At 29.8% G+C, this 13,286-nt stretch overlaps 2 protein-coding genes across 2 annotated transcripts; one reads left to right on the top strand and one right to left on the bottom strand.

The window, feature by feature from the left end:
* The first annotated feature begins 1,008 nt into the window (after positions 1-1,008).
* LOC105134195 (E3 ubiquitin-protein ligase RHA1B) lies at positions 1,009-2,017 on the top strand. The gene has a single exon (XM_011038522.1). The coding sequence runs from the start codon at positions 1,163-1,165 to the stop codon at positions 1,658-1,660; it is 498 nt and encodes a 165-aa protein (XP_011036824.1). The 5' UTR covers positions 1,009-1,162; the 3' UTR covers positions 1,661-2,017.
* Positions 2,018-7,276: 5,259 nt separating this feature from the next.
* On the bottom strand, positions 7,277-10,501 carry LOC105134186 (uncharacterized). The gene is made up of 8 exons (XM_011038511.1): positions 10,269-10,501; positions 9,693-9,714; positions 8,940-8,996; positions 8,770-8,851; positions 8,477-8,572; positions 8,255-8,379; positions 8,152-8,170; positions 7,277-7,841 (listed from the first exon to the last, which is right to left on the bottom strand). Exons 1-8 carry the CDS (start codon positions 10,366-10,368, stop codon positions 7,602-7,604), a joined length of 741 nt encoding a protein of 246 aa, XP_011036813.1. The 5' UTR covers positions 10,369-10,501; the 3' UTR covers positions 7,277-7,601.
* Positions 10,502-13,286: the final 2,785 nt, after the last annotated feature.

The raw sequence follows: 13,286 nt of genomic DNA, 5'->3' as shown, positions 1-13,286 counted from the left end.
TAAAACCTTCACAAGATGATTAATAAAAAAAATAAAAATAAAAGGAACAAATTAAAAATAAAATTAGAAATCATATAAATTGTGTTATAAAATCAGGATATTATAAAAAAATTCTATTTTCAATATTTATAAAACACCAAAAAATAGTTATATATCTATAATATTTTATTTAAAATATTTATATTATACCAATAATTACATTTTATAAAATAAACTGTATATAAATATATAATATAGTAAACTACTACATTTTTTTATATCACATTCTTTTCCTATAAACTTGAAAAACAAATAAAGTATTACTAGATAATCTTTCAATTTATTTTTCAAGGCATGAAAGTATTTTTAACTAATTTTTTATGACACTACTAAACATAAAAAAATTAAACAATTATTTTAAAAAATTCTATTTCCATGAAACTATTCTCCAAAAAGAAATTGCTTTTTTACAAATAAATGAGTCCTTAAATCCTTCATTTCAAGACATTGCAGCCTTTGAAAGATAATATAATCTATGAAGATTTGGTGCTTGATTCACCGATATCTCCAAAGCAGAGAGAGATTTTTCATTCATGGCAGTGTTGATTTACTGTCCTCTCCGTTAATAGACCCAAATCACCACAAGATAATCAAAAAGAGCAAAATTACAAAAGACATGGAGTAGCCGAGACAGATGATTACCATGCCAGCAGCATCACTTCCTCTCTCTTTCCATAATTACAGCACGTGGCACTTGTGCAAAAATGTCCTCCTTTTGTATAATAAAACCGGTGGCTATTTTCGAATAACTTAAGGGTTTACGCGGCCTTCCACACAGTGAAACTACAGAACTACCCCTGATCACCACTATCACAGACCAGTCAAATCGAATCCAATTGCGGTGACCCACCTAAGATCCCACCCTTCTCCTTTTCTATTGGCCCTGGTAGGAACACCAAACATCACAGCTGGTGAGCTTATCACTCTCTCACTCCAGTCTCTCTGTCCTATATAAGAGTATAGAAGCACTACCTCCATCCCAAAACTGAAGCAGCTGAAGCAGAAGCTTCCCTTCTCTCTTCCCTTCTCTCTCAATAAATTCTTGAAGAAAGGCCCTTCTCTCTCCCATTATCTATCAGAAAGAAAATCCTTTTCTCTGTTTTCCTCTCCTTTTTTCAGCTAAATGGGGTTTCCAGTTGGGTACTCGGAGGTTTTATTACCCAAGCTGTTCGTTCACGCACTTTCCTTGCTGGGTTTCATCAGGGGCCTCGTTTTGTGTCTTTTTACCTACGTGGGTCTCTCAGATTTCCTTGAGACTGACAATATCTGGCCCGATTACCCGACCCCAACGTCCTTCTACCCGTCTCTATCGGCTGCCCTGATCCGGGAAATCTTGCCTGTCATCAAGTTCGAGGACTTGATCGGCGGAGATGGTGGTTGTTGTGACTTGCCGGAGAGTTGTGCTGTTTGTTTGTATGAGTTTAAAGGAGAGGACGAGATCAGGTGGTTGAAGAATTGCAAGCACATTTTTCACAGGGCTTGTTTGGACCGATGGATGGATCATGACAGGAACACGTGTCCACTTTGTAGAACTTCGTTTGTGCCTGATGAGATGCAGGGGGAGTTTAATCAGCGGTTATGGGCTGCAAATAGCGATGATGGTGATTTTTACGATGAATAGAGTCCTGTTTCGGTTTCTTAGAGAGCTTGATGAGGTTGTCTAAAGTGTATATATACATGGAGATTTGGCAATTCAGCCAAATAAAAGAATTTTTTTTTTTAAAATGTTTTACTCTCATGGCATGAATTTCTGTCAGTATTTTATTTTATGTATTCTTAACTAGTAAAAAGGGATTGAAATGCATGATTGATGGTCAATTTCTTGATGCTGGGGTTGGACTTCAGGAGAAACGGGTCAGCTTCATGAACTGGGTACACGAACCTTTTACCCATATGATTAATGGGTCGATATGATTAGTGTGGGTCTCACAAATAACATTAATTATTAGCTTAATTTGTTAATCTACTCCTTGGTTTTTATCTAGTGATCTCTTCTGAAAAACAGAGCTAAGCGTGTTGATTTTAGTGAGATTTTGGCTGTAAATCCTCCTCGCCTACCGTAGGCCATAGGGCATCAATCTCGTAGTTTACAAAAGAGGGGGAAAAAAATACTATTTTAAGAGAGCCTGAAATCCCTTTCAAGGTACATATTTTATGAAAAGGCTGATAAGCTAGGCCAGTCTCTCATGCAACGCTCTCTAGTTGATTACCCTAGTGTTCTATGGGGGAAAAAAGTTACAATTATTGAAGTTTGGATTGTTAGGCGTATTGGAGACCCTGTTGGTTATGGGGGAAAATAAATTTATATCTTTTTGTGTTTTTTTATGGTTTAATGTTAAAAATAAAAAAAATAATTTTAATATATTTATTAAATAAAAAACTTTTAAATAGCATTCCTTATCACAATAAAAATAAATATAAATGGCCTATATGATGTATTTATACTGTGTATTTTAATCTGTTACCATGTCATTTCTTTTAATTAGCTAACAGTTGATTATGGTCCGTGTTAAATACGTCACGATCAAGAGAGGTTATCACTTATTAGAAATTAAATTTGAATTTAAGAACTTTTTTTTAATGACTGTTTGAATCTAGAAATTACTTTATGGAAATCATTTTTAAATTTTTTTATGTTTATTTATTATTAAAAAAGTTGATTAATAAAAAATACTTTTTAAGTAAAAAAATTTAGCTTAATTTTAAGAAAATTGTTTTTCTATAAAATTTAGCTGGAAAATATTTTCTGAAATTTGTGAAAAATTTAAAAATATCATATTATTTGCTGATTATATCAAATTTGATCCTTAAACTTTTAAATATTTATTTTTTTGATTTCACCTCTTAAAATTTAATTTTTATATCCACTTTGATTCTTATTTTATAATTCTTATTTGTTTTTTTTATTGAACTTTTTTATCTATCAAATTTGATCCTCATTCTTTTTATTGTTGGTTGTTTTATTTGAAATAATTTATGAAATATTAATTATTATTATTTTAATTTCTTCATCTTTTATTTTTATTATTATTTATTTTATTTGAGATAATTTATGAAATTATACTTTTTTTTCAATTTCATTATCATTCACCCTTTTAATTTGAAGGATTTTTTCTTTATTATTCTAATAAACTTGAGAAAAATAAAATATTAATAAGTTATTTCCTAACTTATTTTTCATTACATAATCAAATACTGAAAAATATTTTTTAATTTATTTTATATTACATTGTCAAACATCATAAAATAATTTACTTTCTCGGAATTTATTTTTCTGGAATTCACTTTCCCGAAATAAACTACTTTTCAGCTAACAAACAAAACCTATATATGTTTTTGTTTCTTAAAAATAAAATTAAAAAAAATAATTTCAAATTTACCACTTGTGTTTTTTCTTCCCTTCTTTTTTGACAATAAAATAATAAATAAAATTTAACTCCAATTTAGCACATGTGTAAATTTTTGTTTTAAAAAAATTATTACTTGACAATAGAATAAAACATAAAAAAGAATGAAATTAAGATTTTGACATGCGTCACCCTGATAAATGTCATCTGTACAATACTAACAATAATAAACTAAGAAAATAAAATAGAAAGCCATGATATACTAAAAGAATACTATAATAACATATTTGAAACTAAGACCTTATTATAATTTAGCTTTAATTAACAAAACATTAAGTCATATGATATTTTTATTGTTAACTTTCTTGTATATTCACTATGAATTATAACAATTTTTTTTCTAAATTTTTATTAAAAAATCAATCTAAGAAACTTTCCAGGCATAAAATTAGCATTTAAAAAAACAAGAATCAAATCTAATTAAAAACCAGTTGGAGAATAAAATCATAAAAAGAAATCAACTTTATAAATTACCTAAAGTACAACAAACAATTATAAAAAAAATGATAATTAAATTTAAGAGATAAAAAAATTAAAGAATGATAAAATTTAAAATAATTTTTTCAAATAAGAAATTCACAATTGAGAGAGCTCTGATTAAATTCAAAGGGTAATGAAATTGAAGGGATAGTGTGGATTTTTTAAGGAGTATTGTATAAATTGAGGTGGATGAAAAATAAAAAAAAATGAATATGCACAAAATACACTTTATCTAAAAAAAATATTGAGACAAATCAAATAATATAATAAACGAAAGAAAAACTACAACACTAGAATTAATTGTACACATTGTTCAAAAATAATTGATACATGGTTAGCACATATTAACATTGTTTTTTTATTTTATTTCATCTTAAAAAATACTAAAATATCTAAATTATAATACCAAAAAACAAAAGAAATTATAAAATCACCACTAAACCCTAAAGTGAAGGCCAAAAAAACAATAACCAGGGCAATGAAGTTATTATATTGTTTATCATAAAATAAAAATCCTGTAAAACCCCCGTAACCCAAGATCAATTGTTTATAGTAATGAGAATTACTAGATAGCTGATAAAAGGAATTAAAAAAAATGGGAACCACCAAAAATGATAAAAGAACAATTTCAACTAGTTCTAAAAAAGTATATATGAATAATTATTTAAAGAGTAACGAGAGATTCATCACGCAATTTGAGATCAGAACTAACGTGGTATGTTTCAATATAAGGAGATGAACTACTTTGATGGATCATTATGGGATGGCAGTTTGCGTCCTCTCTCAATCTTATCTGTTCAAAAATGGCACTGCAATCGGGTTGGTGCTCAGGTGTACCATGGCGAGGGCTGGCAGAAAAGGTTTTGGGGGGGGGGGGGGGGGGGGGGGGGGGGTGGCGGCGTTGATAATTTTGATGTTTGGTGGTGATAATGAAATCGGTTTCTGTGAGTAGGACAGGGCAGACTAGGTGCATGACACAGGTTCAGAATCTGTCAATTCCCTCTGATCAGACCGCCTGGAAGCTAATTTCTTCGAGATTTCCTAACATTGAAAATGCGAATTCAGACTCAAGAATATTAGTTAGCTCATGAACTAATACCATCTGATCACAGCAGGAAAAGAGAGAGGCCTAGCTCTGGTTCGGAGCTGTTTGTCCAGTGGCCGTAGATGATAAAGAACCTGTAAATATTAGATGCGAGAGAGATGTACAAGAAAGATCTTGGCCATGGATTTATGGTCAGAACATTTAAGCAAATAAACAATGATGGAGCATGATTTTGGCCCAGATATAGATGGAGAGCATGCAGCCATTAATCATCTGCTGTATGTAGTGCTCTAGTACCATGTTATGGATGCCTTGAAGTTATCATGATTTCGTTAAAAATGAACTCATTTTCTGTAATTGAATTACGTAAATAAAAATCTTTTAATTGCTTTGGTGTTAAAAAAAAAAGACTTAAAATCATGGTAAGAAGCAGCCTTTGTGCAATGAAACTTGTTTGACTGGTCGGATTTTTAATGATCTTATTAACTTGATTATGTTAATATTAAGGGGAAAAAAATAAAATGCTGTATTATATTAATAAAAAATAAAACACTGTAATTTATGAAAGTCTTAAGATTCTACTCCCTTAATTTTAAATTCTATTTGGCAATCCTAGCACGTGAGAAGGTAATATTATTTGTATTTTTTTTCCTTTTCCTTTTTCTTCTTCATCTTTATCATGATGTTAACGAGGTTGATTAATCAGCAGCCGTTAAAAAGTCCATCTTTCTACTGTTTGGAAAGCACGTTTTGATTTCCAAAAGGCTATACGAATAGAAGCCGGGCCCACTTATGTGCGCGTTATCGACATAAAGGCTTAATCCCACTTTAATCCCCACTAAATGGTTGTTTCGGATTAAAATGTTTTAAACGTAAAAAACACTTTCAAGCATTTTGAACATTTTTTTAATATAATTTTTTTTTAATAATACGTGGTTGAGCTCACATGTTATGTTAGTTGATTTGATAAATTAAAAAATAATTTAAAAGATAAATAGAAACATAATTTTACTAAAATAATTTAATTTTTTATTAAATATTAAAATATTAATATATTAAATATTAAAACAATAATATATTTTTATATAATTTTTTTTTAATAATACATGATTGATCTGATAAGTTAGTTGATTTGATAGTTAAAAAATAATTTAAAAGATGAACAGAAACATTTTTACTAAAATAATTTAAGATATTTTATTTTTTTATTAAATAGTAAAACAATAATATATTAAATTAATATTAGTGAATTTGAGTTAATTATTTAAAATCAATATAAAATAAATTAAAATAAATTATGAAACTTAATTATCTATCAATATAATATTAAATAATAAAATTAAAAAAAATAAATTAAAAATAAATTACTTGAATTAATTTAAATTAATTTATCAAGTTTATAACTTGAATTATAAGACAGATTAATTAGGTTAACTTGCAACAGAAGTTATGAAACTGAAATAACAATATTGAAAATAAAATATAATAAATTATGATATTAAATTTTTATTAAATTAAATATTAAAAAAAATATTTTTTAAAAAAATAAACAATATGCATTGCAAGGTTAATCAGTCGAAGAGGTCATCCAGACATAATTGATAATTATTGGTTCATGCGTGTTACAGGTGGTAATAAACTCGTCAAAACATTCAACTATAAACAATTGTTTTTTTTAAGAGTAAAGCAATAGTGATACAGATGTGAGCATGATCCTAAATCAGACAGTTCCAATTTCCCCAGTATTCACGCGTAGGCATGTTTAAATAAGCAGTGGATAATATTTGTTTAGGTTGTTTTTTTTAAAAAAATTATTAAAAAAATATTTAAATTATTTTATTTTATTAAAATTATTTTTAAAAAATAAAATAATTTTTTTTTTAAAAAAAAAATGTTTTTGAAATGCAAAAACAAATAGAAAAGTCATGCCAATTTTGCTAACTATAAGAAACATCCAGAATTCCAGAACCTATCACTAATAATGGTGATGAAGATACGATACCACAATTCCTGATTGTGATTGACAATGATAATCCACACCATTCATAGGCTTCTGATGACAATTGCAGGGTATCCGAAACTATACAGACAGTCACTCGATCAAAGTGCACAAATCCTGACAATGGGCTAAAACCTATCTTTATTTTCTGGTCTTCATAAAAAAAAAATGCACAAGGAAGCAAAGTCTAGCATAACTGATAACCCTAAATACGCAATGAAAATGGTAAACTGTGGTGTATAATCAATCATTCATCAAGTGTCTGCCCTCGTGAATTAAATTAATAGAGGATAATGCCAATGCTTCTGCATATATATTTACTGGTAAATTCAACTAGAAAAAACCCAAAACCTTCTTAGTCCAAACTCAACACTGAACAATCGACTTTTTTTCAACCAACACTTAAACAGTATGAGCAATCTGATTAAAGGTATTCGATGTTCCAGACTATACTTCTCCATCAATACATCCTCAGGCAAAGTGTTCCTAAAGTATTAGGATAATGGACAATCCCGGATACAATTGCTTTACTATTAGTATCTAAATAAAGAGCATAAAAAGACTCATAATCATGGAAGATGGAGTAGAACAAGCATGTTTTCACTGGCGTGTGACTGCATTTCAATCCAGTTCACCTTGAGTAGCCATGTGGAGGATAAGCATGAGGTTGTGGATAGGCAGGAGGGTAACCTTGAGTTTGCGGGGGTGGAGGATAGCCATAAGGCTGGCCATATGCTTGTTGAGGTGCGTAGCCAGCATATGGAGGAATTGGCTGATCAATACGTGACATCTGCTGCACCGAAGGAACTGCCATAGCAGGCTGTGGCCCAAACTTACCGTCTCTCTTATCCATTTCAACCTTGTGCTGGGTCTGCATAAACCAGGAATTTGCAGAAAATCATGTAATTGTAAAACGATTCTTTTAATCCACCAAGGAATTAGATAAGTAAGATTGATAATTTATAAATCTATTAAAAGCCACTGGTTGCAAAAGTTGGGCATCAAGATTTTGTGATGTGTGACCTTTTCAATCCTGTTACTTAAAGAAGGGTAACTTGTAGATTATACTAATAAATTATTTCAACAATCCTAGATGACCTAAAGCAGGTCCCGTTGTTTTGGCTACAAGAGTAATATGCCGATCTATTCAGCAGGCACTTGAGGTTTTATTTATAGCATACCTGAATGCATGCGCAGACCCTGTCAAGACAGAAAAAAGGAAAAGAATTAATTCAAGATTTTGAAGTCTCTCGAACATTGAAACAAGTGAACTAAATTCCTTACGAGCAATAAACCAAATCAGACAAACAGCTCAGCATCTGGGCAAGGTCTCCAATTTCATCATTTCCAGTTATGCAAGCAACTAATGAGCATATACATGCTAATTGCTGCAGGCAGAACATAAACCCCTACAAAAAGAAGAATGTCATAGTTGAGGTATCTTTCTGAAAAATGGAAGAGCTATCCATGCGAAAACATCATCCACAAGAGAGAGAGAGACTGTACAATAATGCAGTTGTCGCATTGTGTAGTTTGTATATTGAATTCATCTTGCAATAGGAAGCGAGTTGAGGCAACTGAATTACAGAAGCAGCAGACGACCTGAAGAATAAGGGAAACAGGAAGAGAAATTAATCTTCAAGGATACTTATTGTCGGGTGGGTGGACAGCATGTTATAAACTCTGATGATCCATAAACAAGAGTCCAAAAGAAAGATTCTCTGCCTATCCCTCTAGTTGTTGACAAGAAGTTGGGGAACCCCATAAATAGATGAAAAAATAACAGATCAGTGGCAAACCTCAGTGCCAAGGCAAAGTTCAGGGCATTTACTTTCTCCGCACTTCCCACTACATGGAAGATAGCCAGCACAGCAGACATACCTACAGGAGAGCAGGTGCGAAAATTATGCTAGTACTCGCTTTGATTCTTGTCGGAGTGGAATCCTAAGGAGAAAGCTACAGCAATTACCTTGACATGTCATTGTAAAGAGCTCGTTTGCGCAGCATGTATGAGACACATGGTCCACTATCACAAACAAAACAAAAAAGTTTTTAATCTGATAAATATTCTCATATCTTTCACACAATTCAGTATTTTCAAACACAGCAAAAGCAACACTGGCAATCACATGACACCTTAAGTAAGCCAGAGTCCATGACAATGACAATTCATTTTTCGAAGTCCAACTTCCATAGTGATGTGTTTTTATACAATAAAGGAACTTCTTTTCTCTAGTTAGGAAAAATCTTTCCATTTAATCTATATCAGGCGCTCAGTTTCCAGGCATTAAAAGCTTCATAAACCACATCCCACTAACTCAAAAACTAATTAACACAATAAACTTGTAACCATGCTCATTAGAGAACACTGCTTTCATCACTCTCCCGATCTTATTAAAAAGCATGCAGCAATAACATCTTTATTTTATCCTTGATTTTAGTAGCAACCACTACAAACAACTTCAATCTTCAAATGATTAAGTCAGAGGTGTTTGCTAAACAATCCATGACACTGACCAGGAACTGCAATTTGAATCATTATAAACTCAAAACCAAAAACACTAAACATCATATTCCTGATCGACAAGAATATATGAAAAACAAACTCGTATAGCAATCCCACAATCATAAATTCTTTCAAACAAATTAAAAACGGACCCAAAAAACAAGATCCAAATGCAGAACTCATGCAACAATGCATTAAAAAGATGACAGAACTTACCAAAATAATGAGAACAGACAATCTGCATACCAGTCCACAATAAAGCAGAAAATCAGAACAGAGATCAGATGTAAATAATAGTATATTATCAATAATATATCAAATTTTGCGAGAAGACAAAGTATGATTATAAACAAAAAGAATAAATTCAACTGCCAAGATAAAAAAAGAAGAACATTAACCGGAAAAAACAAGCAGTTTGGACGAGTCCTAAAAATTAACATTTCGGTTTCAATTTTACGTTTATATTTTTACAAACAACCAAACAGATGGCTACAAAAATAAAAACAAAGGGCGCTAATTTGTTTGGCAGCTGAGAAAACGAGAGGGAAGACAAATTCAACCTACGAAAATCTCAGAGTCAACTACGCCATAAAAAAGAAAAGCAAGATTAGGCTAAGTTTTGGCGAAAATTCTGTTCACAGAGCATTAACAGAATCGCGTTCAGAAATCAAATCAAATCAAGATTGACAAAATAACAACGAATCAAACAAAATAATAGAACCGGTAAAAGAAATTCTAAACGAAGAAACAGAACGAAAAGAAAAGGTGTGGAAAAGAGAGAAGAGTGCATACAAGGAGTATCGGCGGAGATGGTGCCCAAGAGATTGGTGTGCCAGACATTCCTATAACTCTTACGCATCTCCATTTTCTCAACTTGATCGTCCAGCCCCATTTTCCTCTTTGTTTCTTAGAGAGAGAGGAGAATGGGAGGAGGATCTTGTCAGGTACGGGAAGGAATTGTAGCGTTCAGTATTGTGGTCTCGTAAAATAAAAAAGAAATAGTACTAGCACGCAATGCGAACAGGGAAGGCTGCTTCGTTTTTTTTTTTTAATGATTTTTTTTAATATATTAAAATAATATTTTGTTAATTTTTTTAAAAAATATTTTTAATTTTTGCGTATTAAAAAGATTTAAAAACATTAACTTTAAATGAAATTAAATTATTTTTTCATAAAATACCCTTTAAAACACAATTACAAACAGCTCCGAAACAGTAGCGTGGAAATTATAGATTTGTACAGCTGGAAAACGCGCGATGGCGTAATTAAATTAAGACCTTCTAGAAATAATTTGACCGTTTAATTTGAAGTTGTCATAGGTAGAAATAAAATACCCTTCATTGTCACCTCCAACCAATCCAATCCAAATCTATTCAAGGGTTTAAGGCTTTCATTCCTCACATCCTTATACTCTTTGTTTATTGTCTATAACGTCCCTCGATTACTCTTTGTTTTAATATTAACCCTTTATGTTAGAATTTTTTCAATGTTGTCACGCCACTTGTGTTGGTGTATGTGACTAATACTAGTAAGTAGGCACGCAATTAAACGGTCATGACATGAGTTGTTTTAAGGTAATAGCTCAGTCCTTATTCTTCTTGATTTTGCTAATAGATCCTTTAACGTTTTCTTTACTTGATAGGTTTTTTTTTTATTCGATCAATTGATCATGGATATGGCTGTTTTTTCATGATTTTGATTTATTGTGTTGTTTTTTTTTTTATTCGATCAATTGATCATGGATATGGCTGTTTTTTCATGATTTTGATTTATTGTGTTGTTATTTTTTTCATTTTTGAAGGGTTTATTGGTTGTTTTGAGTATGATGGAAGGGTTAAATTGACAAATTGATTTTGTGAGGGTTGAATTGTTGTTTATGGGTTGTGGAATTTTCCAACGTGAATTGCCAAGTTATGGCACACCAATTTTATTGTGGGCGTAGTGATTTCTTAGTTTTATTTGTTCATTTAATTAAATAATTAAATGAACAATTCTTCTGTGTAGAATTTTCTTATTAGAGAATTGTAGCATTTTCTGATTTCATGGGCAATTTTGCAATGGAGTTGGTGGTTATTTAATGATGTTAGTACCACCCGCCGACAAAAGAATGTGATGGTGACAGGATGGTGAATATAAAATTGATATTAAGATAGAAAAATAAAATAGAGATTTTTCAAATAAAAAATACATGGATGTACAGAGGAATTAAACCTATACCTATTGACTTTAGCTGTGGTTAGATAATAATTTTTGTCTATCATGCATTCACTGGTTTCCCGCCCGCGCAGCTGGATTAAAAAAAAAAATTAATGCGAAATAAAAGTTTGTAAAATAAATATGATAATAAAAATAAATATATATAAAATTGAGTGTTAATTTAAAATTAAAGTATTTATGTAAGATTGTAATAATCTCATAAAAAATAAAATTAATTTAAATTTTATTAAATATTAAATAATAAAATTAAAAAAAGATTCAATTGAAAGAAGAAAAATGAAAGATAAAATTAAAAAAAATAAAAAAAATTATTTGTATTATTATCACATTTAATTTAGTGTGTAACCCTTAAAACTCTCAACTTTATTTATTATCCAGTCTAATTTTAAAATTAATTTATATAAAAGTTAGTAGCTCTAAAGATAATATAACACAATTAATAAAAACATAATTTAATTTTAAAATTCTTTTTAAGATAATATTTATTAATATTAAAATGATAATATATTGTAATGATCCTGACTTGAAGTTTTAACTCATCAAATATACAATTTAAATCATAAATTCTATATATTTAAAAAATTTGTTAAAAAACTATTTTTTATCTAATTATATAATATAAAATTAAATATTTATAAATTAAATACTAATTAATTATTGAGCAAATTGCTTTGAAAATATGATGATATCAACCCAAACCATTCATGTTAATAAATTTGAAATTAATAAATTATCCGATGTTAAGATTGAGAGAGGAAAAAAAACATTTAATGGAAATAAAAAAATGTATGGAAAGAAAAACAACAGGAAAATATAATTAATAAAAAATAAAATTAATCTCTTTCACTGTCATGTCGATGGGGGGGGGGAGGGGGGACCCATGGTCGTTGTTTTTCCATATATATATATATATATATATAACAACTGCTATATTAAAAAAAAAAAAAACAACTGTTAAATAGTACTCGTTTTGCCCAATTTTTAATTAGCCTTCATGACTTTTCAAAAGTCATTAGAATGTATATTTGACTATTTTTATATGACGTTTATTCATTTCTCGAAGAGAAACCACTCTTCTCTGCCAACCGGGGAGACGACCCTTGGTTATTCAATGCCATTATTATTTATTACAGAGGAAAATGTCATAGAAAGACAATTCGGTCTCCTTTTCAGGTCAAACTTCACTTTTTTTTCTTTTTTTTTATGGTTATTTATTTATTTATTACTTCTTTCTCTTGTTCTATTATTATTATTATTATTGTGCATATTACTGGATTCAATGTTTTTTTTACCCCATATGTTTTTTTCATCAAACCACATACAATAAAGTGCATGAGAAATTTTAGTATGGAATAGTTTTTTAAAAGAAAAAAGATTACGAAGACGGCTGTGAGGAAATAAAACAGTAAAAACATGCCTGGTTTTTTTTAAGCTAAATAATAAAAAGAGTTTTTTATTTTATTTTATTTTAAGTTAAAAACAAGAGATAATTGACAACAACAGTAAAATTATTTTCTTTTTAATTTCAAAATAACTAAAAAATTATCAATAACAAAATGGGTTAAATTGTATTTTTTAATTGAAGGATAAAGA

This window comes from Populus euphratica, unplaced genomic scaffold, assembly GCF_000495115.2.
Source record: "Populus euphratica unplaced genomic scaffold, PopEup_1.0 scaffold2.1, whole genome shotgun sequence".
In the NCBI taxonomy this organism is placed as follows: Eukaryota; Viridiplantae; Streptophyta; class Magnoliopsida; order Malpighiales; family Salicaceae; genus Populus; species Populus euphratica.
Note: the sequence above shows the minus strand (reverse complement) of the source record. Positions and strands in the feature narration are given on the sequence as shown.

What these genes read in the sequence shown, in the direction of transcription:
- LOC105134195 (XM_011038522.1), top strand. Translation starts at nt 1,163, where the DNA reads ATGGGGTTTCCAGTTGGGTACTCGGAGGTTTTATTACCCAAGCTGTTC.
- LOC105134186 (XM_011038511.1), bottom strand. Translation starts at nt 10,368, where the DNA reads ATGGGGCTGGACGATCAAGTTGAGAAAATGGAGATGCGTAAGAGTTAT. An exon ending in CATCTCCGCCGATACTCCTT is followed by an intron (nt 9,715 to 10,268) that starts GTATGCACTCTT and finishes ACTGGTATGCAG; the next exon opens with ATTGTCTGTTCTCATTATTT. An exon ending in TGTCTGTTCTCATTATTTTG is followed by an intron (nt 8,997 to 9,692) that starts GTAAGTTCTGTC and finishes TGTTTGTGATAG; the next exon opens with TGGACCATGTGTCTCATACA.